This window comes from Aquila chrysaetos, chromosome 15 (genome assembly GCF_900496995.4).
Source record: "Aquila chrysaetos chrysaetos chromosome 15, bAquChr1.4, whole genome shotgun sequence".
Classification (NCBI taxonomy): Eukaryota; Metazoa; Chordata; class Aves; order Accipitriformes; family Accipitridae; genus Aquila; species Aquila chrysaetos.
In genome coordinates this window covers 16,606,659-16,631,787 of record NC_044018.1, presented here as the reverse complement: position 1 = coordinate 16,631,787, position 25,129 = coordinate 16,606,659, and the positions used below count along the sequence as shown (strand labels likewise).

Below are 25,129 nucleotides of genomic sequence, written 5' to 3'. Positions count from 1 at the left end.
ACAGTCGGACTGCTCGGTTTCTGTGGTACGGAGTGATGTCCATGCGTATTGTAGCAGAGTTGACAGTAGAGCTGTTGTGCTGTGAAGCACTGGGTGTCATTTTGCTGGGAGACAGCTCACCTGCTGAATGAAATATTTCTGTAGCGTTTATTCCTTCTGGATTCTTCTGCCTTCAGCCACTCCTGCACTGAAGCTTAGCTGAGCACTGAGGAGGACTATTCTTCCTGGATGTGTGAAATGTGGATAACTAGGAATGCACTCTCTCTTGCACTGCTTTGTTGTTCTAAAATCCTGGTCTTGCTTCCAGGTGTGGGCAAAGCATGGTTCTCATCTATGTAAGTGCAGACTTGCTCATCTCAGCTAGCACTCCCCTGAAATTGGCAGAGACCTGTTTCAGTTGAAAGCAGAATATGTCATTACTTTTATACTTAAGTCTGTAATTATAATTAACGGTAGTAAGTTTTCAAACTGCACTAAATCGGAGTATTGTGCTAAATGTACTGAAGTTTTGTGCCTGACCTTTAAAATGTCCACACCCTGTTCACTCGACACACGCTGTAATCCCACTGACAGCAGCGTACGTGCTGGTGAGTGTCTGTGCATATGCAAACCTCACTTTGTGCTCTCCAACAGGCTCGGTCAAAACCCCTCTTCCTGGTAAAGTGGATGCTTGTAGTGTTGCTGTTCTCTGTCGATACCCAGTTTTCCAAATTCATGTGGTGAAGAAACAGACATTGCTGCTCTTTTTTTTTCTTCTTTTTTTTCTTTTCTCTCTCCTCAGAAATCCCTTAGAACAAGAAGTCTGACTTTTGGATGCCATTTCAGCATGCTTTTAACTGGGGGAAGAGCATCCTGTCTCAGTCCAGTAGCCAATTTAGGACTTCATTTTTTTTACAGACTAGCCCTTTATGGTGTTCACTTGAGCAAAACAATTTGGGAACTTGTGCCATAATTTAGTAAATTGTCATGTGAGTTGTTGCATCGTGGCGGGGAAATGATGAGCTGGAGAATATGGAATTGCAAAAAGCGTGTATTGCGTATTCGTGTCGTGATGTGGAAAAGCGACGGCTGCCTCTTTGTTAGGTTTACCTGGCCTGCGATTCCTCACAGCCTGCTCCTGTGAGGTGTGCGCTGCCTCCTGCCACCCGTGTCCGGGATGTGCAGCTCTTTCCCTTGCGGATGTGCATGAATAGCTGAGCCGCACTGTGGCTGCTCTGTCTGCTCTTTCTGTTCCTTTCTGCTGTGTAAGGGTTATTTATGGATTAAGCATGACTGGGATAGCTGCTCTCTTTGCACTTTACTGCCTGAACTCTTGTTCAGTCGTCTTATTTTGAGCCTATATTTTAAAGAAATGGAATCACATTTTTGTACCTGTTTTTAACTTTTATTAAATAAAAAGTATGTAACGTGACTGGTTTTAAATCATCAAAAAATTGTCAATTTTCAGGTTTCATACACGTCCACTTCAGAACTATGTAAATCCATCTGGATTAGGTTGCACGTCTAGGCCAGTGGAAGACTTTGGGACTTGCTGGTTCACTTAACCTGTAAAGGCAGGACTTTTTGGGTCCTGTTGTAAATTGACCAGTGCTTGTCCGTTTACAGTTTTACACAATGCTTCTTGTGTATTTGCTAGAATGCATACACCACTGCCAGCGTTTAGGGTTTTTTGCATGCGGTTGGAAAACATGGGTCTCGGGGTTCATAACTCTGTTCTTCTAGCATGGCCTCCAGAAGCTATCAACAAAAGGTGGTGGTCTGAGTGCTGCTCTGATAGTGTTGCAAGCTGTGCGTGGCGTGAACGCTGGGCATAAAGAAGAGATGAGAATTTGACTCAAAAGATGGCTGCGTTAGCTCTGCTTCTTCCCGTTCCCGCGTACGTGTGCTCTGGCGAGGAAGTGGCTCTGGCAGGCTGGGTGTCACCTCCAGGTCTCAGCTGGGAAAGAGGTGTCCGGCAATGGTGACAGCAGCAGCAGCAACTACTTTAAGTTTTTAAGCATCTCTGCTGTTTCTTTCCCTCTGACCAGTTCCCAAACTGCAGCAATGTTTATTTCTAGCAGGGTCATGTTTTAATGGAAGAGAAGGGGAGGAGAGGGTGTAATGACACCAGCTTTCTGTCACAGCCTTTCACTAAAAGGTGACAGTCTCTGCAGTCAGAGCCCTCGGAGAGCGAACTGGGAGCAGTGACTCAAGGCTTTGTCCACAGAAGAGCACATCGTTCTTGCAAGCGTGTGGAAGATGGGAAGATCCCGTGGATGGTCCTGCTCCCCGCTCTGCAGAGCAACTGGAAGGGAAGGCTTTACTGTGGGATCAGTGCTCTGGCAGAGCAACACAAACTCTTCAGCCCCTGGGCTCTGCAGGCCTCCATAATGCTTTTGTCTCCCAGGGGAAGATGTCCTACCTGTCTGTTCTAACTACTATTTTTCAAGGAAGATTTTTCTGAGCATCAAGTCATATCCTAAACAATACCTGCAATTTTTTTGCTGATTTTTGTATTGTCTCCCTCACTTTGCTTATGTGAAACATGACAATGGATTTTACAGTTCTGTGCTCATCTTTCTGCTTTTTCTTAGAACCAACCTGTGGCCTGAGCAGCCGGGAGGTGCAGTCAGTACACATCCTGATGGGGCTGGAGAGTCTGCAACAGCTTCATTCTGAGGGAAAACAGTTTGCACGTGAGAAAGCCTTCCCAGCTACCCCTGTGCTAACACAGGCGTTGTGTGGGCAAAAGTCCTTCTATCTTGTAACCATTCTAAATCCATGAATGGATATAATTTTCTAATAATTTTCTAAAGAAAAACGCATGTGCACTCAAACGTGTCCATTGGTTTAATGCTACATTTTGCGGTTAGACCAGCATTGCTTTCCTACGTGTGATTACACAGCCAAACCTTCGGCTTAGCATCAGCTTGCCTCATCTTGCTTGCAAACCGATGAGCGCCGATCCGCTTGCGGTTAGGATACGGGAAGCGTGAATCCGTCCTGAAGCTGCAGTGCTGGGTGGGCAGAGGTGGCCCATGCTGCCGGGTGGTTGCACGCTCGGTGTGCTCCTCTGGCTGAGGCTGCAGCTCTGGCTAACTCTCCATTTCCAGCTGTGAAAGCTGTGCTCAACGTCCTGTGAACGATGAAGGTGGCACTTCGCTCACAAGAGATGACAGATGGAATCCTGCCTCAGGGTTGCATCTGGCTTGAGTTCGGCTGCTGGGATAAATCTTCTAACCAGTTTTGAAGTTTAATCTGTGAGCCTATCTGCCTGTTTGCCTGCCTTTGGTGTCTGGCAAGGCAGCTTGAGGCAGGCAGGCTATGGCCGTGAGAAGGCAAACTTCCATGCATGCAGAAAGAGTAAATCATGACTCAAAACCCAGCAACCTACAGGCTAAGGAAACGGTGAGATGGTTCAGGAGGAAGCCGGAAAGCCTCAGCCACGTCTGCTCGCAGTCCACGCGGTCTGTGGGATTGCCTTCCCTGCAGCGAGTGCGTTAGCACTGAGGCATTGTCTTTCCAGATTGCTTTCATCCTCTGTCAAATGGAGCCTTCCTCGTTTTCTGCTTCAGTCCTTGAGTGCTGGAGGAGGAAATCGGGTGACTTTTACATCCTGATGTGTGCAGAAGGCCATGGGCACATTGTACACATGCAGAAAACTCGGGGAAGCTGGAGCATACTCTTTTCTGGGAGAGTTTTTCCTAGATGGGAAGAATACCTTAGGTTTAATTTGCCTCCCTCGTAGTGCCTCTCGAGTTCAGAGCAATTTCTTTTCTGTTGGTTATCATTGTCCAGATAAACCCACTTCACCCTGTGCAAATAATTGCCGTGTCCTGTGTCCAGAGCGGGGGAAAAAACCCAAACCCTCTTGTGGATGCAGCCTGTGCCAGGCAGCCGGTGCTCCCCCTGCCCTGCCAAGTGCGGTGGGGAGCTCCGCCACGCTCGCGTGGCACAGCTCCAGGGCTGCACCTCGTCTGGGGCAGCCGCGCCGTTTCAGCTCTGGGGGGGAGTGTGTGAACAGTTTGGCTGAAAGCTTGTTGGGGTTTGATCCTCAGAGGAAGGAGGTTGAGCAAGAGCATCCCTGGGGGGGTGAGGGTGCCACCTTCCTTCCTCTTCTAATGTGAAGGCAAGTAGCTGACAGCAGGGCGCTGGACATGATGCATCAGGGAGCTATTAGTTGCTCTGCTCTCGGAGGTCTTGGCAATGGGATGCTGGCAGATACGCAGGTACGGGGGCCATCCTCGTATACACTGGGCAAAAGGACTGGCATTTGGGGTCCCAGAGCCAGAGATGGACTATGAAGACCTCCTGTCCCAAGGAGCTATGGTTATGGTAACCAGCTGTTCTTCGCTGTTCTTCGTTGTTCTTTCCAGGCATCTCACCCAAGTGTGGATCAAGTCACAGCTTTGTTTTCCCCACTCAAGTCTACCTACAGGTCCCACCTGAATTCCTGAAGCTTGTGGGAGATTTTACGTGGTTACATACCAGGTAAAAGACAACTCGCTTCCTAAAACTGCTCCATCACTGATCTGTTTTCTTAGTTGCTCTTTGGGAAAGAGTTCTGCCCATTTTCTGGGCTACTGAAAAGGCAGAGCTCTCCATCCATTGCAGCGCTGCCAGAAAGAAAAGGCAACTACAAAGAAAGGGGAAAAAAGGATTCAAAGTATTTGTTTGCACACGAAAAACCCAGATTTGAGGGAAACCAAGAGTCTAAGTAAGTGTGCAAATCGGTTCTGTAGTTTCAGGTTCATTGGTTTTGTTTTCTAAGATCTTGGGTTGAGTAATTTAAAAAATATGGCTTTAATGCTTTCACCATCAGAACCTTTTAACTGGAATCTTGTTGCACAGCCAGGTAAGAAACCTCCAGAACTTGTGGAAGTCAGTAAGTTCAGAAGTGGCAATATCTGTTCATGCACTAAAGAGTAATTTTTCATGATTAGCTGAAAAAATGACCCTCTTCAGTCTTCTCAGCAACTGTGGTTTTGCCTCACTTAAAAAATAGTAGTAATAGGAAGTATATATAGACAGCCAGCTGGCTGGCGAGGCTCTCTTACTCCTTTTGGACTGGCGTTTGTCTTCGTTAGCTGAATAATGCAGTAATTTGGTTAATATGCATGGCCTCTTGCTGTTTTATTAGTGGGGATTAATAGTGTCGGCTCAAAACCTGTGCTCAGCTACCCTATCTTACGCTGCATGTATCAGACGGGAGGGTAGTTTCTAAAATGATGAACCAGAGACTCTCCAGAACTGTATTTAAATACAGCAGAACTGTTTTGGGGAGAGGAAGAAGTACTGGCAAGCCAAACCATCTTTTGTCTTACAAGCGGTTGTGATTTGATGATGGTTATAGAGGAATACAAGGAAAAAAAAAAACAACTTTCTGATAATTCAGCTGGTGGGATGTCAGGATTCACTGCCTGAGATGTGACAAAGTGATCTTTGTAGTGCCATTGTCCTTTTTTGTTAAAGAGCAATTAGTTCAAGAAGTTTCCCTTGAAATTAGTAGTGGGCTCAGATACTTCTTCAATATGATTATTTGCCTAAAAATGATCTAGTGTCCTATTTTCCCCGAGAAAAGGATGGATCAAAAGAAGGGTTACACTGAGACTAGATAGTTAAGCTGTGCAATCGTGCCTTCCTAGGTACCAACCCCGCTGCCACCCTCCCGGTTTTGGTGCACTGTTTGGCACGGGTTTGACACAGGTGGAGGAGCACAGTCCCTGACAATTCCTGGGCAGACTGGGGAGCTGGTTTCATACCACCGTCCCCATTCTGCATGGCAGGAGAATAAGAGAGCTGGTTGTGAGCGGTTCTGTGCTGGGTGGCTCTACAGTCAGAGCACAGCACTGAGCGTGCATCATTTCACAGCACAGAGAAAGCCTGCCAGACCGTAGCACAGTTTGAGGCACCTCTTTGAATCCCAAAACTTCTTTCTCCCACCTTTTCCCTGGTGCAGTGACTGTCCCAGCTGCATCAGTCCCTTCTGGGCCTTCCCGTGTTCCTGCGGCTCCTCCTTTTCTTTCAGTGGTGCTGAAAAGGTTACCTGTGAAACCCACTGCACCTTAGTTCCAGGTGCAGAAATGTGCTTGTCCTTTGGCTATTCTATAAGCTAATTTTGTAATGAAGCTTAGTGGTTTGCTGTGTTCAGCCAAGAGAGATTTGTTGCAGCCTAGCAAAAATATGTTCAGTTTAGAATTTTTTTGCATAATCCAATTCTGCAAGACTGTTAATACTTAGGCTTTCCTTTAGGAGAGCCTGAAACGTGTTGTAGAGCTGTCACCCGGGCCAGTCACCAAACGCAGCCTCAGAGGGAGAAACTCTGGGAGGGGAGGCAGGGCGCGGGCAGAGGGTCCCTGCCCGAGCTGCCCGCTCTGCCTGGCGCGGGGGGCAGCTGCCTGCTGGTGTTGCAGCGAGGTCCGACAGCAGCACGGCTTTCCTTCTGGTTTGCTGCGCTGCTGGAGGCCACCCAAAAGGATGGCGATACGCGATGGGGGAGCTGCAGCCCTGCTCCTTGAAGCATCTCCCTGCACGTGCCCGAGACTCCGGGGACCTCGGCACAAGGAAGGTCCTGGCCGAAAGAATGAAATCCAAATTGAAGGGAAATCTAAAACAGTGTGGTGATTAAAACAAGACAGGGTATGGAGTACCATAGTCACCTACGGTGCTGGAGTCAGCAGGTCTCCCGTGTTTTTCCTGCTCTCCGCAGTCACATTCTGCTCACCCCAGTAGGTCTTTGAGAGCTGCTGAAAACTAATACAAGCTCTGGGAGATGTGGCTGCTGACACTTGACATGCTGCAGAGAAACTGTGTTCCTGCCACAGCTCAGCAGCATTAGGAGGTCTAAAAATGACTGTTCCTGCCAAAAATTAAACCGCTATCATTCAAAATTGGATTTTTTCAAGAGGGTTGGAGAGCCCTTGCTCCGGAGGGCCCACTCGACTTCCCCCAAGCTATGCAAACGCATCTGCTCTCTACTCTGGCTCCTTCTGGGCCACTGAAGTATTACAGAATCATAGAATGGCTTGGGTTGGAAGGGACCTTAAATATCATCTAGTTCCAACCCCCCTGCCATGGGCAGGGACCCCTTCCACTAGCCCAGGTTGCTCACAGCCCCATCCAACCTGGCCTTGAACACTTCCAGGGATGGGGCATCCAGAACCTCTCTGGGCAACCTGTTCCAGTGCCTCACCACCCTCACTGTAAAAATTTTCTTCCTTATATGTAGTCTGAATCTACCCTCTTTCAGTTTAAAACCACTACCCCTCGTGCTGAGCGCCCAGGCCGCTGTGCTGGGAGCTCTTGCCTCGAAGCTTGCGCAGGTTTGCGGGAGGCTGGCTCCCTTTCTGCTGCCCACCTCTGCGGGCAGCCTGGCACCTCCTGAGCCCTCGGGCAGAGCGCAGTGGCCAGCCTCGCTGAAGGCTGCTGCAGGAAAGACAACTGGAGCGTGAGTATGTGTGCCGGGGGTGTAATCTAGTGTCTGCCTCGTGGCATCCCTCCTGCCATCCTCCAAGGATGCGTTTTGCTTGGTCTCTGCAGGTACGGTAAGACAATTCGCCATGTAAGCTCGAGAACCTTTTTCACAATAACACGTTATGCCTTTACTGAGGGTTACATAGAATACAGATGCATTTATTTCTGTTTCACAGATACCGGGAATTACAAAGAAGTTAAAATGCAGCATCTTAAGACGTGTCCTGCTATTCCTTCTTGCATTTACCCAGTCTATGTGAAGATTTCATCTGATCTCTTTTATGCTTCAGCTGAAGACAGAAATAAGGTATTTTTCTACTTCTGATAATAAGCAGCTACTCATAATACGTTAAGATGCAGGTAAAATAAAGGCAGAAACCCTAAAATACCAGGCTTCCCTGTTAGGGAGCACTGAAAATACACTGTTTTCTTTGGAGAGCCAACTTTCTGTTTTACTTTCCAGTCAGCTAAGGGTAAAATGTAGTGATTTTTCTTCTAGGTTACCTACAAGAAATAAACGGGAAGGCCAGGACGGATAATTCTGAAAACCGATCACAAACAGCTGCTCTGCAATAGCGTGCAAGTCCCTCTCAAGATGGATGATCGCTGCCCGCAGCGAGGCAGCACCAGGCACGTGCCTCCTGCTTTTGCTGGAGGATCCATGCCAAGGAGCCCTGGGTACCACACCACTGCTGGGATCCCACCCCAAAGGGATTGTACAAATCCTATGCTCCCTGATGTCTCCCAGGAGCCTCGTTTGCCTAAGTGGTGGGATTTCAACTCTGGGATGACATTGCGTACGTACTGGATGGTGGGCTCACTCCCCTTTCATCTTGTATCCCATGCTGGGGAGAGGACCATGTTCGAAGAGACAGTGCCAAATTCAGACCTGGACCGGAGGCTTGCACAGCGCAAGGAGTGAATTTGACCTGTTTTAAGTGGCAGGAACATGAATTTCATGCAGCTACCCCTTAAGTGAGATCCGAGTCAAATGATTTTACTGCATTTTTTCCCCCCTGCTAAGACAAAACAAGATCTTCCTTCAAAGCACTATGTCTCAACACTTCTATTCTAGTATGGCACTTCAATTCTAGTATGTCTTAATTTGTAAATACCATTTACAAATGAGCTTCTAAATATTGATTCGCAGGACGAATGGGTCCCTCTTCCAGTGGCACCGATCAGAAATCAGCAGTTGGTGAGGATCTTCATGCTCTCACTCGGAGATGGTCAGGAGGGGTTTTCTCTTCCGTGCTTCCCAAGCAGCCACACTGCCTCTCACGCTTCACCTCCCTTCACCACCCACCTCTCCCGTGCCATCTCACCGTGCGAGGGGTTATTTTGTCAGCAGCAGTTTTGCTCCAGCTGGTCCTCCAGGAACGTGCTTGACGTTCTCGTGACGTGGGGTTGGGATCAGCGGCAGTACTCCCGCTCGATGCTTGCCATAAGCTCCTCCTCTGAGTAATCATATGATATTGTGGACTTTCCCGCCGGCTTATTGCTGTTCCTCTGTGGGCATCTGCCGGGGAAGGGAATGAGTTATTGGTGTCATGAGAGAGAATCGAGCTCTGAAGACACAAGGTGACCCCTACTTAATTTTTTTGTGAATGGAAAGATCAAACTGCACGTGGCTTGCTGAGACACAGATACTCTGTCACGTCTAGTTCCCACACCCCACAGGCACATCACTTGCTGACATTTGCTATCACTTGGCATCTATTTTAGTCTGCGAGTTCATTACAGTACAGTCCTTACAACGCTCCAGATCAAATTCCCAGAACCTTTCGGTGACTGTAGGTTCAAGGCCCAGTTAAAGCACTGCCTAACCTTTACTCTAGTTACTAGTTCTAAGCTTTTATGCAGAAAGGGATTTTTTGTTTGTATCTGTAAGGAATTGGAGTTGCAACCAAAATACGAACTCGGCTACCTCAAACTGCTCTTATGGTTTTTATTTATTTTCACATCAGCACAACTCTCCCACGAGTGGGAACTGATGTACAACTCAAGGGACAAAGGGAACTGGCATGGGTTTTATCAGTATTATCAGAGGTGGTTTATGCTGGGTACGAGGGAAATCTGTCCCTAGCTGCCTGACGGAGGACAGTGAAAAGTCTTCTGCAAGCTTTGACCACTGTAGCTCGCACTACCAAATAGGTCTACTTGATCTTGCCCCCCAGGACTCAAGAGAGGAGACAGCAGCTGACAAGTGAGTGCTCCTCCTTGACCTTGTACAGAACCGGGAGGTGAGCAACCCAGGCCATCCTGCTAGTCTTCTCTGGAAGCTGGGGCACGTGGCTCCATGAAATGGAGGTAACGGTGGGGTAGAGAGCTAAGTGGAGAGTTAAGTTGGTAAATCTAAACTGTAAAGTTCTCTGTCATGCCATGTCAACTGATATCAGCGGGCTTACCCTGTGGCCATCCACTGGTGGAGCACAAATAAGCAAGAAAGAAATGGTTTTTTATGGTGGTTGGTTGGTTGGTTGCCAAAGAGGAGAGATTTTCATATCCAATAGCACGGCTCTAACTCTGTCCCAGACTTGTTATGTAGCATCTGCTGACCTACCACTTCTCTAAGGATGAGATCTCTCTCATCCTTGGTCTTGCAGCTGGGATGAATTTGGTCATTAGCATCCTTTAGTGAAAAAACTGAGTACATCTTTATTAGATGAAATCACAGGAGCTGCCCCAAAGCAGGTAAGTAAATGTAGAATCAGAATCAGAATCAAAGAGCCCTGAAATGCTTTTCTAATGAAACTTTGCCACATAGAGGAGGTGCTTTCATAAACCCCCAGCTGTCTTTGACAGCCAAGAACTGCTCTCCTTGGGCGAGGGAGCATCTGCAACGTTCCTCAAACAGGCAGCATCCAGTGTCCTGCTGCTCTCACCGGGGAGTAAACGGCAGCAATGCAACCTCTCCTCTGTTCTTATCCATCCAGGTCAGAAAGGCTTCTGCCCTGTCCAGCTTCTCTGACCTAGCTGCGTTAACGCCGCACTCCCTGCGTGTCCGAAATAGTTTGGTGGTTTTCCTGGAGCCACCTGATGACCGGCTGGCATGGCAGCTGGGTCATGCGTGTGTCCTACACTTCTTTACGCTGCACCGTGCCCTTGATGGCAAGTTCTACTGGCAGCAAGTTGGATTTAGCAAGTGGACTCTTCTGCATACTCCTTTTGTTCATTTTTCTTCTTCTGATGGACCGTGAGCAATCCGGTTTCCACCGCAGTAAATGAGAGCTGGGAAGAAAGCTAGAAGTCCAAGAGTTCGAACCATACACCAGTAGCTATAAAGCAAATTCTTTGTAAGAATGGGGAAAAGGACATGTAGAAATCTGGCTTAAATGCATGATTTATTGATTTAAACTCTGCACTGTGACAATCCTTGAACTAATTTTATATGACGTGATGAATTAGAAGCAGAGCTCTTGGCAGCTTGCTTGCAGGCCCACAGAAGAGTCATTGTTTCTCTTAGCGGTTACATAATTTCCCACTGTTAATTATTCTTGATGCTTTGGCTTGCATGGTGACCTCCAAGCATGGGAGAAAATCTCCAGGTAAAATTCAAACTCATTGAAACATTAATGTGCTTTTATAAAAACAAAAGCAAGCCCCCCTGCCATGCACAGCCCAGAGCTGAGAGGAAGAGAGAGGGCTGTGTTTATTCCAGGAGGAAAGTAAAACTGAGTTGCCGCTCATGTTCTCTCTCTATTGTTGCGGCAAAGTTCTGTATCATTTAATATGGAAAAACTGAAATAAATTAAAAAATGAACGGTTCAATCTGGATAAAAAGAGAAACTTCTGCACCCTGAGGACAGCAGGCAGAGGAACAGGCTGTGGCTGCACAGGCTCCATCCTTGGAGGCCTTCAAGACCTGACGGGACAAAGCCCTGAGAAGTCTGGCCTGATCCATCTTGGAGCAGGAGACTGGACTGGAGACGTCCCGAGGCCCTCCCAGCCTGAACCTTCATCCCACAGGCACGTGGCTGCAGCTCCGCTGCCAAGCTGTTTCTGCTGGTCCTGGAATTAAGTGAGAGGCTGTAGCGGGGAGACCCCGAGCGCGGGACGTGGGCAGGACGGGAGCTGGTGGAGCACAAGCCTTCTCCTGCTCTCCCCCAGCTGCTCCCGGAGGAGAGGAAGCCCCTCGCTGCTCGCGCCAACGCGCAGCCAGCGCCGCAGTCAGGGCTGGCAGTCACGCTGAATCCAGCTGAGGGCTGCCAGGCTTTCCGATCCGGAAAATAACTTTTCGAACCCTAGATGTTCTGGGGGAAGAGAGAAACCTGGAAAGGAGCAATGCTGAGAGGGAAAGGGCTAGCTGAAAAGCGTACGAGAGGGGAATTTGCAGCACGGCAGGACAGCAAAGAAAGAAAGGCCAACGCAACTCCGACAAGATTACTGTGCAGACTTCGGGGTATCTCATTACTAAAAAGTTATTAACGGCTTGGAGGGAGTTAGAAAGCAGCAGTAAAAGTGATTTAAGGGGCTAGAGTGAAGCAATTTAGGAACGAGGAAAGCAAGACATGGGCTGCTTTTCGGCTAAAGGCCTCCCTGTGTTTAAAGATTATTAAGGGAAGGAGGAATTCATTTGGTTTTTTTAATGGAAAGACAATGAACTATGTAATGAGGAGAAGGAAATGCGAAGGGCAAAATTAGACCGAAAGTGAGCAAAAAACCACCTTTGAGCAAGGCATGGGGCACGGTGTGCCAACCTCCCCAGCATCGGGGATGCTGGCAGTGCCGCGTCCCCGGCGTCAGGCAGCTGCCTGGTGCGGGGGAGAGCTGCCCGTGGGCTCTGGTGACAATGTCCCTGGTGAGTGGCTAGGGTGACAAGCTCCGAGGTAGAAACCTGAGTTAAGTGACTGAAAATTAGGCTGGGGTCAATCTAGGCCACTGTTTTTTATCGTTTTGCTGAAGATGGGAAAGTCCAGGGTTAATCATTACGATGCCTTCTGCAAGACCTTGCAGCTGAAAAATGGGTCAAAACAACGCCCCAGTAGCTCTGCCAGTGACATGAGCCTTGGCAGCAATTATAAGATCATTACAGCGTTCCCGGGCTGTGTCATCTCACCCGTGGACTACCAGATGCTAGAGAGCAGTTCCCAAAAGAATTGTAGGGGGAAAGAGAGGTAACACAGCACGATCAGGAACACATCCAGCTGTGTTCCCATGCGCATCGAAGGTATTTATTAGGGTCTGGTTTAGACGCTTATGTGGTGTCACGCAGGCATGTTTGCAGTACAGGAGGTGTACACCTACAGCATCCATCTCGCGTGACCGCTTTCTTGGCAGATAGTATTAAGTCTCCATATCTAGTTTTAATTCTCCTTGCTTGACATTTCTTTCTTCTTTAATTAGCTTTATGGGAATTGCTTCAGTCATCAAGTCTATCAAGACAAGGCTGATTTTTCCTGCTTGTAACGTGAAGATTTATCTAGAATAATTCTAGCTGCAGAATTGTGAAGGATGAGACACCTACACACATAACTGCTGTTTCTGGGGCTTGATTTGATCCAATTTCTTCAAAATGCAGTTTTGCTCTGTGCTGGACCATTTCCAAAAAAATGTTTGCATGCAATTCTTGCCAGCAGAAATTGCAGCCCTGCTTATCACGGGCAGCCCAGGCACTTCACATGTGAGCTGCACTATGGGGCTCTGCAGTGGCTATAAAGTAAATGTTATCTAAATGAAAATAAGCTCCTGCTCTGTCATCCCAGATCAGAAACCAGTTTCTGCTGTCTCAAGTCTTCCCTTTGCGTGTCAAAGAGGGAGGGAGAAGGAAAGCATTGGCAGGGGGTGAGGGACCAGCGGGAGCCTGGGGCTGGGGAGCTCGGTGGGGGACTGCAGCTGGGCTGGCTGGGCAACCCCAGAGGAGACCGCTCAGTTGCCATCGTAGCCAAAAGCCCATCGAGGATGCTGGAGAGCCCAAGAGAGATTAAGGTTCCCGTGAGAGCGCCTGTATGAGCCTCGCTGTTGGGAAAGCCGAGGGCAGCTGTGTTTTCCGAGCGCTCCCAAAACCAGCAGCCTCTCCAGGTGAGCTCCCTGCCAGCTGGGAGGGAGAGGAGGAGGGAGAACGGCGGCTGGCGCCTGGGCTCTCCCGTCACATCCATCAGCGTTGCTCGGCGTTGGGAGGTCACGCAGCCCGACGGCCAGGATCTGCAGATTAGTCTGCTCTCCAGTGCTGTGGGAGCAGAGGGGCTGGATGACAGTCAGAGCGTAATGTTGAAGACAGTCACTCTTTAGTGTAAGGAGATGATATTTTAAGATGGTTTTTCAAGCCTTGTTGTTTCATCTGTGTTTTTTTAACACGTGTCGAACTGTTCCCATTGCTCTTGGTGCAGGCAGACTAGGAGGTGCAGACTGCTCAGTAGCTTTTCCTTGTGGAGGATTTCAGATTTCTTCTGTTTGGCACTCAGTGCAGTAGGTCCCCACCATTCCCCTGTCCCTGAGGGACACTCATGTCTCTAACTGGTGTAGCATGGGAGTGTCTCCTGGGATTTCTCTCATGATTCCTGGGGAGCAAAGAGATGCTATTCTCCTTTTCTACATGCTGCAGAGCCCACAGATGACCTGTGGGTGAACCAGGGCCTGAGCTACTCATTGGAGCAATCTTCCCCAGCTTTTCACAAGCTCCTTCAAGGTGCCTCTCTGACATGTGGACATCCTAAATTCTGCATTGCTCATGACCAGGAATGAATGTCTATACTGTACTTGAGCTGGAGCCTGAGTCTTTTCAGGTGGCACAGCTCCTGGATTTTTTTTAATTGGCAAACAGGTAAAGGACAGAATATTTAGGGCTATAAACCATTTCACATCATTCCCACCTCTCTTTGGCACAGCGGGAGGCATGCAGGAATAACTTTCGCCTTTATGCTCCCTTTGTTCCAGCTGCTTTCTCCCCCTGAAGACATAACAAAAGCACAGGGTACTTACTGATGGTCAGCGTTGTTGTTCTCTGGGCCTGGTGGGCTTCTGGTTGACAAAGCCTGGGAAAGAAAAAAAGTCATGTATTTCAGTTACAACACTTTAAAGTTGAGGGAGGTGATTCTCCCCCTCTGGTGAGATCCCATCTAGAGTCCTGTGTTCAGCTCTGGGGTCCTCAGCACAGGAAGGACAGGGACCTGTTGGAGCGAGTCCAGAGGAGGGTCACAAAGATGATCAGAGGACTGGAGCACCTCTCCTGTGAGGACAGGCTGAGAGAGTTGGGGTTGTTCAGCCTGGAGAAGAGAAGGCTCCAGGGAGACCTTACTGCAGCCTTCCAGTACCTAAAGGGGGCTTATAAAAAGATGGAGAAAGACTTTTTGCCAGCACCTGTAGTGACAGGACAAGGGGCAACGGTTTTAGACTGAAAGAGCGTAGGTTCAGATTAGACGTAAGGAAGAAGTTCTTTACTGTGAGGGTGGTGAGGCACTGGAACAGGTTGCCCAGAGAAGTTGTGGATGCCCCATTCCTGGAAGTGTTCAAGGCCAGGTTGGATGGGGCTTTGAGCAACCTGGTCTAGTGGAAGGTGTCCCTGCCCATGGCAGGGGGGTTGGAACTAGATGATCTTTAAGGTCTTTTCCAACCCAAACCATTATTTATTTCTGTGTAACCTATTTCTGTCTATAGTGGGCTGGTTTAAGCTCCCAAATAACCTCTGTGGAGACAATACAGGTAAAAGAGAGTCCCCTTTACTAACCACCATTCTGCTTGCTTTGTTTCAGTGTTCAGGGCAGCTGGGTGGCTGCAGGCTACAAAACCAAAATCACTGAACATTAACTCATTAAACCCCCCAGTTTTCCCATGAATATGCACTGCCCTGCCAGCTGACAGTTCGCACTATGAACATACCTGCTGAGGAAGGAAGTTACAACAACGTGGACCCAATTCTTTTCACCTGACAAAGCCGTTTCCCTGAATTGATCCATCTGGAGTGAAACATCCACCCTCCCTATGCTGGAAGCCCACAGGTTTCCAGTGGGGCACCAGGGGTGCAACCGAAGCCAAACCTAACTGCATTTAACATGGGAAGATGATGGGGCCCCGTGTCTGTCTGAGCCCCCAGCTGGACCAGTAATAAAATGAACCCCCTGCAGCCACATGCTACTGAGAAGAATATGACTTTCATCTTTTTCTACTTCTTCACTGTACTCTTACAGGGAAAGGGAGTGGGACAGGGACAAGGGCTGTGGCTTTGCACAAAACTAGGCACCCATTTTGGCTTGCCGTTGTTTTTTCTGAGCTGCAGTCCTAAAGCTGGTGGGCATCCTCCATGCAAGTTACCCCGAATCTCATGATGACACTAACAGATGTTAAACAGGTAGCACACAGAACCAAAGCGAGGACTTGGCTTCCAGAAAATAGAAATGAAAAGTTGTTTCATCAGCATGGAAAAGAGGAAAAGTTTTTTCTGTACAAGAAAAAAGGGAAGTGAAGGAACCAGGGAGCGGTGTGGAAAAGCTTGCAGTTCAGAGCCATCGCCTATACATCTGCTGTGTGGTGATTTTACAGGGCTGGATGGGATCAAGCAATCCCTCAGTAAGATCGTGTATCTGCTCTTGAAATAGCTGAAACTTGCGCTGCCTCAAGGTCCAGCAGTGCACGGGACTGGTGCTGGTAAGTGTGGGAGCTGTGGAGGGGAGATACCCCTCTATAGGCAGTGCCGGTAGAGGAATGATGGCTTCATGCAGTTTTGCACTGATTTAAATCGGTTGGTATCAGCCAGCTTGTATGTGCCGTCCACTGGATAGAAATGTCCACCTGGGTGTCTAACTGCTGTTATTGCATGGCACATGATTTTAATTTCAGAGGAGGTGTTTTCACTGCACTCCTTCCTTCGCTGCTTCACATGCGGACGGGCGGGAGTCGAGGTTTAAACACAGCCGTCTCAGACGCTGCTAGGCAGGTAGGTGCTCAGCAGCAAACTGTTCGGCTCTTCCCTGCTGCTTGGGTGGGTTTTGTGCTGCCATGGTCACCTGTGGCTCCCATGCTTGAGCAGGTGAGATGGGGGCTGCGGCAAAGACACCTCTCATGGCGCTGGGTCAACACCTCTTCCTTAGGCGAGCCCTAAGCAGCTTCCATTTCTGGGGCTGGGAAAGGTGTCTGCTATCCACAGCCTTTCACCTCCTAGCTGCTTGCTGAAAATTACAAACTAAATCTCTGTGAAAGACTTGTAACATCTTTTGATACCTGTCAAAAGGCACTCCACTTCCTTTCAGAAGAGCCCCCGCTCTTTGGCAACACTTTGTTTTCTCTGGAAGAGCTTGAACTGTTCTAGAAACAGCTTCTGGGTCCAAGCGGAGATGAGGCTATGTGAGAAAGCTGACGGTAAGGGAAGAGAGCTCCCGCCTGGTTTTTTAGCATTGTTTCTTGGCAATCTCCCACAAGCGACAAGAGCAAGCAGCGGTGCCAGGAGGATGCTGTGCTGAGCTCCGAGGCTGACTTCTCCCGGGAGCGCACCCCACAACGCAGCCCCTCATCACCATCACCCACCGGGCTACTGCTGCCGCCCCGGTTTCCTTCCACCAGGTGAAGAACATTATCCATCCTCAGCACCAAGGGGAATACAGTTCTCCAGGAGTGCTTTGATGCTGCTCTTCCCACAGCGAGAACCCAGCTTCCAACACTTCTGGGCAAAGGATGGGTTTGGATCATTGTAGGGAGGGGTTTGAATTGTACAGAAGGTTGTCTTTTTTTCTTCCCTTGTGGCTGACTCCTCCATATTACGAGCTGTACGTGTTGTGTGGGTGGAAGACAGAATTAATTAGTCATCAGGACGGAGCAGCTCTGGTTAGCAAAATCTGCTTCTCTGTGCAAAATCAGCTCCCACCTTCTCCAAGGGATCTGTCAGCACCAACGCTTATTTCCCAAGAGAATTCAGCACTGGCGCAGGTAGATCTCTGCTGACATTTAATCCGGCGCATGAGGAAAAAACGGTGGCGAGTAAAAACAAAAGGCACCTCCAGCCTCTGCCTTTCCACCGCCGTCAGAGCCTCCGCGCTTCGGGAGCTGCTCCGGGTTCACCGGGGCGAACGACGCCTGGCTCCGCGATGCCGGAGTGACACCAGGATGCGGAGCAGCGGCTGTCGCAGGCAGCGAGACAGGACAAAACTGACCCCACCCAGCCCCCTCGGGATCGCTCTGATGCGTACGTTGCAAGTTCAGCAGATAATCGGTATTAGCCCTTTATGTGGGTTAAGATGATGCGCGCGTCACGACACTTTAATATTATGGGTTCCTATCCTACAGCTAAATAAGTAATTGCTGGCCTGGTTGGCCTATGCTCTGTTACGAGATAAATGAAGTCAGCTTCTCCTTTCTGCAGCTTGCAGTCATCTTTTTATTAGTCATGCAGACCGCAGCGTGCCTCCTTGTTTTCCACCCTGTTCCCAGCGGAGGCATCTCGTGCTGGGGTCTGTTGTGCTGCAAAGCCCCACGTCACCCCCTCCTCCAAGTGTAAAGGCTTGGATATTAAGCTCACCCAGCACGTGCTTGGGTTTAATTTAATGCAATGAGATGTGAGGCGGAGTGGCTCGACAGCCGTTGCATACACAGTTCAGCCATCCTTTGCGTTAGGGCAGCGGCTCCTGGGAGCAAGGCAGAGCGGAGAGCTGGAAGCAGGAGCTATTTCTCTCTACCGTGTGCATGAACCAGCGCTCCCGGGGTGCAGCTTCCCACTACCCCCAAGCCGCTGCAAGCTGTGGCTGGTGCTCCTCGCGGTCCTGCCAGCCCTTACCCGCCCCGCTCCCTCCCTTCTCCCGCCGTCAGCTCTAGCGGCTGCGGGTGAGCTGGGTGAGAACACCCTCCCCTGGGACCCGCAGGGCAATCCGGAACCGTGCGCCTTCAGAGGCTCTGAGATGCCCGCGAGCTGTGTTGAAACCAGTCAGCTACAGTCTTGACTATTAAAATCGCATCGTCTCCACGACTGGGCGGCCCAGTTCAAGCTGCCTCTTAGGGATGGTCCCTGTGCTGGCCCCTGAACTATGCCCAAGCGTTATTTGGGAGGCTGCAAGTTGGTCCTGGCAAAACCATGCCAGCTCAGCGGGGCAGGCCAGCGTGGCCCAATGACAGGCAGCTCCTACGGTAGAGCTTACCGGTACGGATACAGCCTTGAGATATCGTGGCGTAGAGATATAGACCCTGAGTGGTCCCATCATATACAGGGGAACCTCGAGAGTGGCTGAGCCACCTAAAACGTCTACAGGGGAGCAGTGCGGTCCCCTGCCAGTGCTCACCCACTGGGGTGCGGTTTCATAGCGTGGCTTTTGTGCAGGATATAAGCTAGTACCTCCTTCCCTGCCTCTGCTCCTCTCAAATCCCTCTTCACAAACACCCTGTGAAGTGGACCAGGGGACCGGTGTGAGCTGAAATGAAAATCCCCCCCCGCCTCGGAGAGGAGGGAGGAGATGTCAGCCAGAGAACATCGCAGATGCAGTTTGCAGCAGACCAGCAGACGGCTGAGCTGGTACAGCAGAAGGGCAGCACCCTCCAGCGACGCCAGCAAACGATGTGGGTGGCTGAGCCGGTCATCACTGGCGAAAACAGCCTCTCATGAACCCACAGCTGGAGTTATTGCTGGCAAAAAAAACCCTAGCTTACCTAACGTGTCAGTAGGTACCAAACGGGATGTATAGCTCCAGCTGCATCCCAGGCCAAGCACTCCCAGCCTTGCTCCGGTCTGCAGCAACATCCTCTGGCCAGAGAAGGAATTAGGAACAGGCGGTGGATGGGAAGTGGGCAGGGATGCGGGGAGTTCCCACGCTTCTCTTCTCCTGCCAACTAAAACACCAGCTCCCAGCTATTCTGCGCACGCCCTGTGCTTAGTTTTCAGATCAGGAATGGTTTCAGGGCAAAAGCGACCCATGCTCTGCCAAGTGATATGGGGGGAAAAAAACCCTGGTCAGCAGTTTTCCGAGTCCAGCTGCAACACAGCTGTGCTGGGAGGGTGACACTGGCTGAGGGGACAGCACAGCTCACTGCTTGCTGGGCTCTGGTGACGTTTCAGGTGCTTTTTAAAAGACAAGGAACATAACGTGAGAGAGAGGGAGACCTTTTGCTCAGCAACCACCAGATCCATACCTGGACATTAACTGCAGAATCTGAAAATAATCTGACTTTGGACTTTTCACCTAGTTGCTTCCCTAGTTTGGAGTTCAAGGAGTCCCAGATATTCAGCTGGAAAAGACCTTTTCTGAATCACCCTGGCCAGTGGAGCACGGCTCCCTACACAGCTGTAGGAGAACATCTTGACTCGAGGGCATTTTTGACCATTAATACAACCAGGAAGAAAATGCTGAAATAAATTTCTAACAGCACTGAATTGGAAAGATCAAATTTCTGTTTGGGGGAAGCACATTTTAACAAGAGGAGAAAAATAAACCTATCTGAGTAAGAAACTAATGGGGCATGACATTAAATGTCCCCACAGGACCCTACGTGTTTGCAGCTGGGACCAGCCAGCCACGAGATGACGCTGCGCCACATCAATCTGCAGAAAGAACATTTATCTGGCTGAAAAAAATCAGGCAAAGCTTTGAAGACCTGGGTGTTTTTAAAGTATATGATAGTCCCTCTAGAAGTTGGTTAATATACCCTCTACCTGTGTTATTCCCGCACTGCGGCTGGGGTGATCGGCTTACTGTAATCACATCCCGTCTCCAGTCTGGAAGAGTGATGGCGCCATGGAAAAAGCTGTTAAAAGCAAGACCCTAACGTGTCTGCATGATTCTTCCATTTCAGGAAACCAGTGGGGAAATGCCTGAGGCTGTGGCCTCTCCCCTGGTTTCCACCAAGAGCTGCCACCCTGCTCTGTGCTGCGGCAGCACCTGCAAAACCACAAATACTTTTTCTGTCTTGAACAAAGAAACAAGGAAAAAGCACTTACAACCATCTGGAATTGAGAGCAAACCTGAAAATGGACGTTTGATGCTGTTAAGGAGGTGTTGGGGTCTGCTCCGGGCTGGGTTCAGGTTCCCCATCAGGATTTGGTTCCCAGCCCGCTGCTGCGATGTGCTTTCACCCTTCTCGCTCCCAAGCCCTACTTGAATGCAATAGAGGTGGCTCAAGCCTTTAAAAGCAGCCGCATCCCTCTCCACCAGCCCTTGCCGCCTGGCCCAACCGCCCGTCGGCGCTGCCAGCTTGCTGCTGGATGACCAAGTGCATCAGGGTTCAGGTGTGAAGCACGACATTGATGCACATCACGCCCAGGAGAAACCCAACCGTGACAGCAGAGACCTGAGTCCTGCTTGCAGGCAACCGCTCTCCTCTGGCTGGCGGCAAACTCTCCTCTCCTCCCACTGGCCAGAACCTGCTGCTCCTCCACCGGCTATTTCCCATCAGGGTTTTCTACTGTAATATCTCCCCGCTGCCTTTCCTCCCCCCCCTCATCTTTTCCCCATTAGCTCTGTTGAATCAACTCATCCTTTCTTCTCTGAAATTTCTTTGCTCACCCTCCAGTTTGCACAGCTGAACAGGGCAAAGCAAGCAAGTTCCCACCACAAGACAGAAATTACAAATGACTGGTTGAGAAGCTGGCAAGACCGAGAGAAATTGCCCTCAAAATTCCTAGCAAGGAACTAGTGACACAACGAAGCTGGTATCCCTTTCCAGAAACCTCCTCCACCAGCCTCTTGGGAAGGGTGGGACTGCAGTTTGCACAATGACCTAAAAGGCTAAATTGCATCCAGTAAACAACCAAAACTTGGTGCTGCAAACAGTTTCCTCCCTCCTTCTCTCAGGCTAGTGACTTTTTAGGCCTTGAGGAGTCAGAACGGTAAGCCCATGACTGCTGTCTGTACCATGGCCACTTCAGGTTCAGGTAAAGAAAGTGCTACCAAGAAGAGCTTCAAGTTTGCCCTGAAAGTATTTAAGACTTCTCTTGTATGTCTCTTCTATCTTTGAAAAATAGTGGTAATTCCTTCCTGTCTTTCAAACAACCTGTCTGGGTGCAATCAGAGATGTGAACTTCCTTCCCGAACAAGAGGTATCAGCAGCAGCTGGACGAGGAGACACACAAGATGCTCGGCATCACCATCGCCTCACGGGTGGCGTAGCTGTGTGCTGCACCCACTTGGCCACGCTGGGCGACCAAAGGCCCACGTGCTTGCTTCAAGCTGAATTTTGAGGGCCCTCACGGACATCTCTGTGCTGCAAGGCTTGGCGGTGTTCCCACCCTGCGGTTGCACCGGGTGTGACCGCAACCCGGAGCAGCCAAGGTGATGCTGCGGGTTCCTCACCATCCTTTCTGCCAGAGGAGGAGGTCTGCAGCAGGGACCTGGGCACGGTGACACTCCCTCACCACCCCAGGGGCCACATCTTAAATTCTTCAGCCTTTCTGGTTTGCTCCCTGTCATTAGTTCACTAGTATCTACTGCCGTGGTATACTGTCTCTCTGCTGATTTTTGTAAAGAAAGACAGGGCGCAGTTCCGTTTCCTTTCTGATATGTAGTTACCCAGAATATACATCACTTCAGAATAGAGCTAAAATACCTCTTTATGCACAGGACAATTCACAACTGATATAATTATTATTTTTAAAGATCCAGCCATGATATTCACGTGTGGAAACAGAGGGGAAATGGACACCAGCAGCCTCTATTCCCATAATTAAAGATAAAGGGGAGAAGTCAGGAGGACTGCTCATAAATGAGAGTCCCTCAGAGGAGAAAGCGGTGCTGGACTGAGCTCCACTTCATACCGCAGGAGGGTTGGGAGTTAAAACAGCAAGGAAAAAAATATCACAATACACGACCTCTGGGTTTTTTCCATTTCCAAATCTTACTTTCTTTGAGGTTTTTCTTTAAAACTTGTCTTAAGAAAAGGGTTCTCATACTGAACGCTGCCAAGTTTCCTAATGGCAAAATTATTTTGTATTAAAGTCATCCTTACCCCATGGACATGCAGTTCGGCAATGGAAACGATACACTTCTAAAGAGCAAAACTAAGGCATGCAAGGCAGAAAGTTCCCGGGTCCTAAAGATTCGTTTCTATTTTTAAATTTATTACTTTAGTCTGACGACTTCAGTGCATCTGCAGAGAGCAGCGTTTATCTAACAAACAACACACAACTTCCAAAGCCAAGCTAAGATGAAAGAAGCCAGCGATTTTTGACCTCATCACCGGATGATATAGATGCTGCTGTGATTTTTGGATGGGGAGGGGGTGGGGGGGAGAAAAGTCTCAACTTCCTCAGAGGCAAATCCATTACTTGTTAAAGAGAAAGAGACTGAAACGCTCCTTCAGGAAGAGCCAGACTGCAATTGCAGCGGATTGGCAAACGCTAAAGGGCACTCGGTGTTCGCGTTTTCAAACGCCCGTTTACAAGCCCGACCCAGGGAAAAGCGGGAGCCGCAGACGGCGTCCAGCCCGCTTTGCCAGCCAAGAGAAAAAGCGTTTCGGGCCGTTCGCATTTTGAGGAAGCCACGGCTGCAGCACCCCCCGGGGGGGTCCCGGGGAGGGTCCGGCCGGTCGCGGGGTCCCGGCCGGGGCCGGGGCGGGGGCACTTACCGCCTGCTCGGGCGGGGGGTCGCCGCCGCCGCCGCCGCCCCCGCCGCAGCGCCCGGCGTCCCGGGGCGGGGGGATGCCGCCGGCGGCCGGGGCTCGGCGACCGGGGGCGGGCGGAGCCGCCGCCGCCGCCTCCTCGCACTCGGCCAGCACCGTCTCCAGCAGCTCCCGGTTCTCCGCCGCCGCTCTGCCCGCGGGCACCGCCGCGCTCCCCGCCGCCGCCCGCCGCCGGCTGCTGCCGCTGCCCATGGCCGCCGCCGGTGCCGGAGCCAAGGGGCTGTGCCGGCGGGGGGGGGGCGGCGGGGAGAGCTGCCGGGCCCCGCCGCCTCTCCCGGCCGGGGCGGACGCGGTTCCTGGCCGCTCCCCCCGCAGCCTGGGTGTCCCAAAACCTTTTAGGATTTTTTTTTTTTTGGGGGGGGGGGGGATCCCACCCAGAAGCGCCCCAAAGGCCAAGGGAAGGGACTGGTGACGCAGGGCAGGGATGCACGGACGTTCCGAACCACGCTTTTTGAGCCCAGAGCGTGGGCAGGCTGCCTCGCCCCACTTAATCCTTCCAAAACCTTCCAAACCAGCCCGTTATCTCAAAAACTTTCAAAACCAGCCCGTTATCTCAGGCCTCCCGTTCCTTACACGCATCTCCTGGAGCTGGAGGGGGAACGTTGTCATCTTCAGGGACCGTGCTGCAGGAACAGCAAGCCTGGGCTCAGTTCAAGCACACCGCGCTCAGGCGGGTCTTGCAGACATTTGGAGAATACCGTAGCCCGGAGGATGTCATTTGGGGCAGGTTTTGGGCACTGAGTGGCAGTTCGGGCAGTGTTGCTGGGCCCGAGAAATTTTCTGCCCTTGGACTAACTGGTGAAAGGAGAGGAGTTTCAGGGAAGCCCCCGTGCAAAGGATGGGACAGCTGGGCACCGCCTCAGCCCGTCCCCACGGATGGAATCGCTCTCTGCTTCCCGGCAGCTTGTCGAGCCTGTGGAGCAGATCCCCTAGCCATCCTCAGCTGCTTCTTTCTGTCTTTGCTTCCATCAACAAAACATTTGCCCGATTGTTGGACACTGGAAGGTATTGCTCAAATTAAAAAGCACCTGTTAAAGGCAAGGCTGTCATTTCCCCCCTGTGGGGGAGAGCAGGGGGGTAAAGCGGCTGTTTGGTTTCCAGCCCCTATCTGCATTGTGCAGGTCCCGCAGGGCTGCTGCTCCCCTCCTTCCAAACTAGAGGCTGATAAAAGCAGGAGGGGCAGAGGTGTGACTCCTTTTGCTGCTCCTCATCACCGATTGCAACGATTGCATCTACCAGTCATTCATTCTGCAGGTTCTTCCTAAACCACCAAGCTAAAGCCCAGGAGTTTGTAACGGAAGGCCTAGAGGAGGGAAGGCAATGAGCGGTCAGATCATTGCCAGAAGGAACAGCTTATAAGAATGGGGGGCTTGTGAGAAAGATGAGGACAGGCTTTTTAGCAGGGCCTGTGGCGATAGGACAAGGGGTAATGGTTTTAAACTAAAGGAGGGTAGATTCAGACTAGATATGAGGAAGTAATTTTTTATGATGAGGGTGGTGAAACACTGGCACAGGTTGTCCAGAGAGGTGGTCGATGCCCCATCCCTGGAAATATTCAAGGTCAGGCTGGACAGGGCTCTGAGCAACCTGGTCTAGCTGAAGATGTCCCTGCTCGCTGCAGGGGGGTTGAACTAGTTGACCTTTAAAGGTCCCTTCCAACCCAAACTGTCCTATGAATCTATGAAGGATGTTCTGCAGGAAGATCATCAGCTGGGACTCTGGGGATGTGGTGTCACATGCAGGGCCTGGATCCGGGGCAGGAGAGGTGACAGATAAGATGCATTGGATCTGAGGCAGGTGTTGAGGAAAGGAGAAGTGATGGGGCCTGCTTGTTGAGGAGGAGATGGCAGAGCTGAATTAAATAGCCCCAAACAAAATGCTCAAGATATGAAATGGCTGAAGGATGCAAGGTGAGGAACTGCCATCATTCTGCTCTGACCTGGCAGCACACACTTTATGAAGTTGGCCCTGCTAGCTACACCAAGGGAGTTCAGTCCCAAGCTTTAACTCAAGCTGCTTCCTTGAATTAACCCAACCTACATCGTTTCATTGCTGTAGTCGCATTGCTTTTTGGATAAGATGTAAGCATCTCTGAAAGCAGAGGAGGCAGCTGGGGCTTTGGGCTGGGGGGGGGCAGAGGTGTCGTCAGCTC

At 50.3% G+C, this 25,129-nt stretch overlaps 1 protein-coding gene and 1 long non-coding RNA gene across 3 annotated transcripts; both read right to left on the bottom strand.

The window, feature by feature from the left end:
* Nucleotides 1-770: 770 nt before the first annotated feature.
* Nucleotides 771-7,080, bottom strand: LOC121233828. The gene is made up of 2 exons (XR_005934035.1): nt 4,468-7,080; nt 771-3,683 (listed from the first exon to the last, which is right to left on the bottom strand). It is a non-coding gene; the product is annotated as an uncharacterized LOC121233828 (long non-coding RNA).
* A 510-nt stretch (nt 7,081-7,590) lies between these two features.
* On the bottom strand, nt 7,591-23,504 carry CYS1 (cystin 1). Of its 2 annotated transcripts, none has more exons than XM_030037891.2 (3): nt 22,924-23,504; nt 14,374-14,426; nt 7,591-8,974 (listed from the first exon to the last, which is right to left on the bottom strand). In XM_030037891.2, exons 1-3 carry the CDS (start codon nt 23,167-23,169, stop codon nt 8,866-8,868), a joined length of 408 nt encoding a protein of 135 aa, XP_029893751.1. In that variant the 5' UTR covers nt 23,170-23,504; the 3' UTR covers nt 7,591-8,865. The 2 variants fall into 2 exon arrangements, with proteins under 2 accessions (XP_029893751.1, XP_029893752.1); XM_030037892.2 differs by having other exon boundaries at nt 7,591-8,971; nt 22,924-23,321.
* Nucleotides 23,505-25,129: the final 1,625 nt, after the last annotated feature.

Excerpts from the sequence above, each read along its gene's own strand:
- CYS1 (XM_030037891.2), bottom strand. The coding sequence starts at position 23,169 with ATGGGCAGCGGCAGCAGCCGGCGGCGGGCGGCGGCGGGGAGCGCGGCG. Across the intron at positions 14,427-22,923 it reads ACCCCCCGCCCGAGCAGGCG|GCTTTGTCAACCAGAAGCCC; the intron begins GTAAGTGCCCCC and ends TTTCTTTCCCAG. Across the intron at positions 8,975-14,373 it reads AACAACAACGCTGACCATCA|CAGATGCCCACAGAGGAACA; the intron begins GTAAGTACCCTG and ends TCCCTTCCCCGG.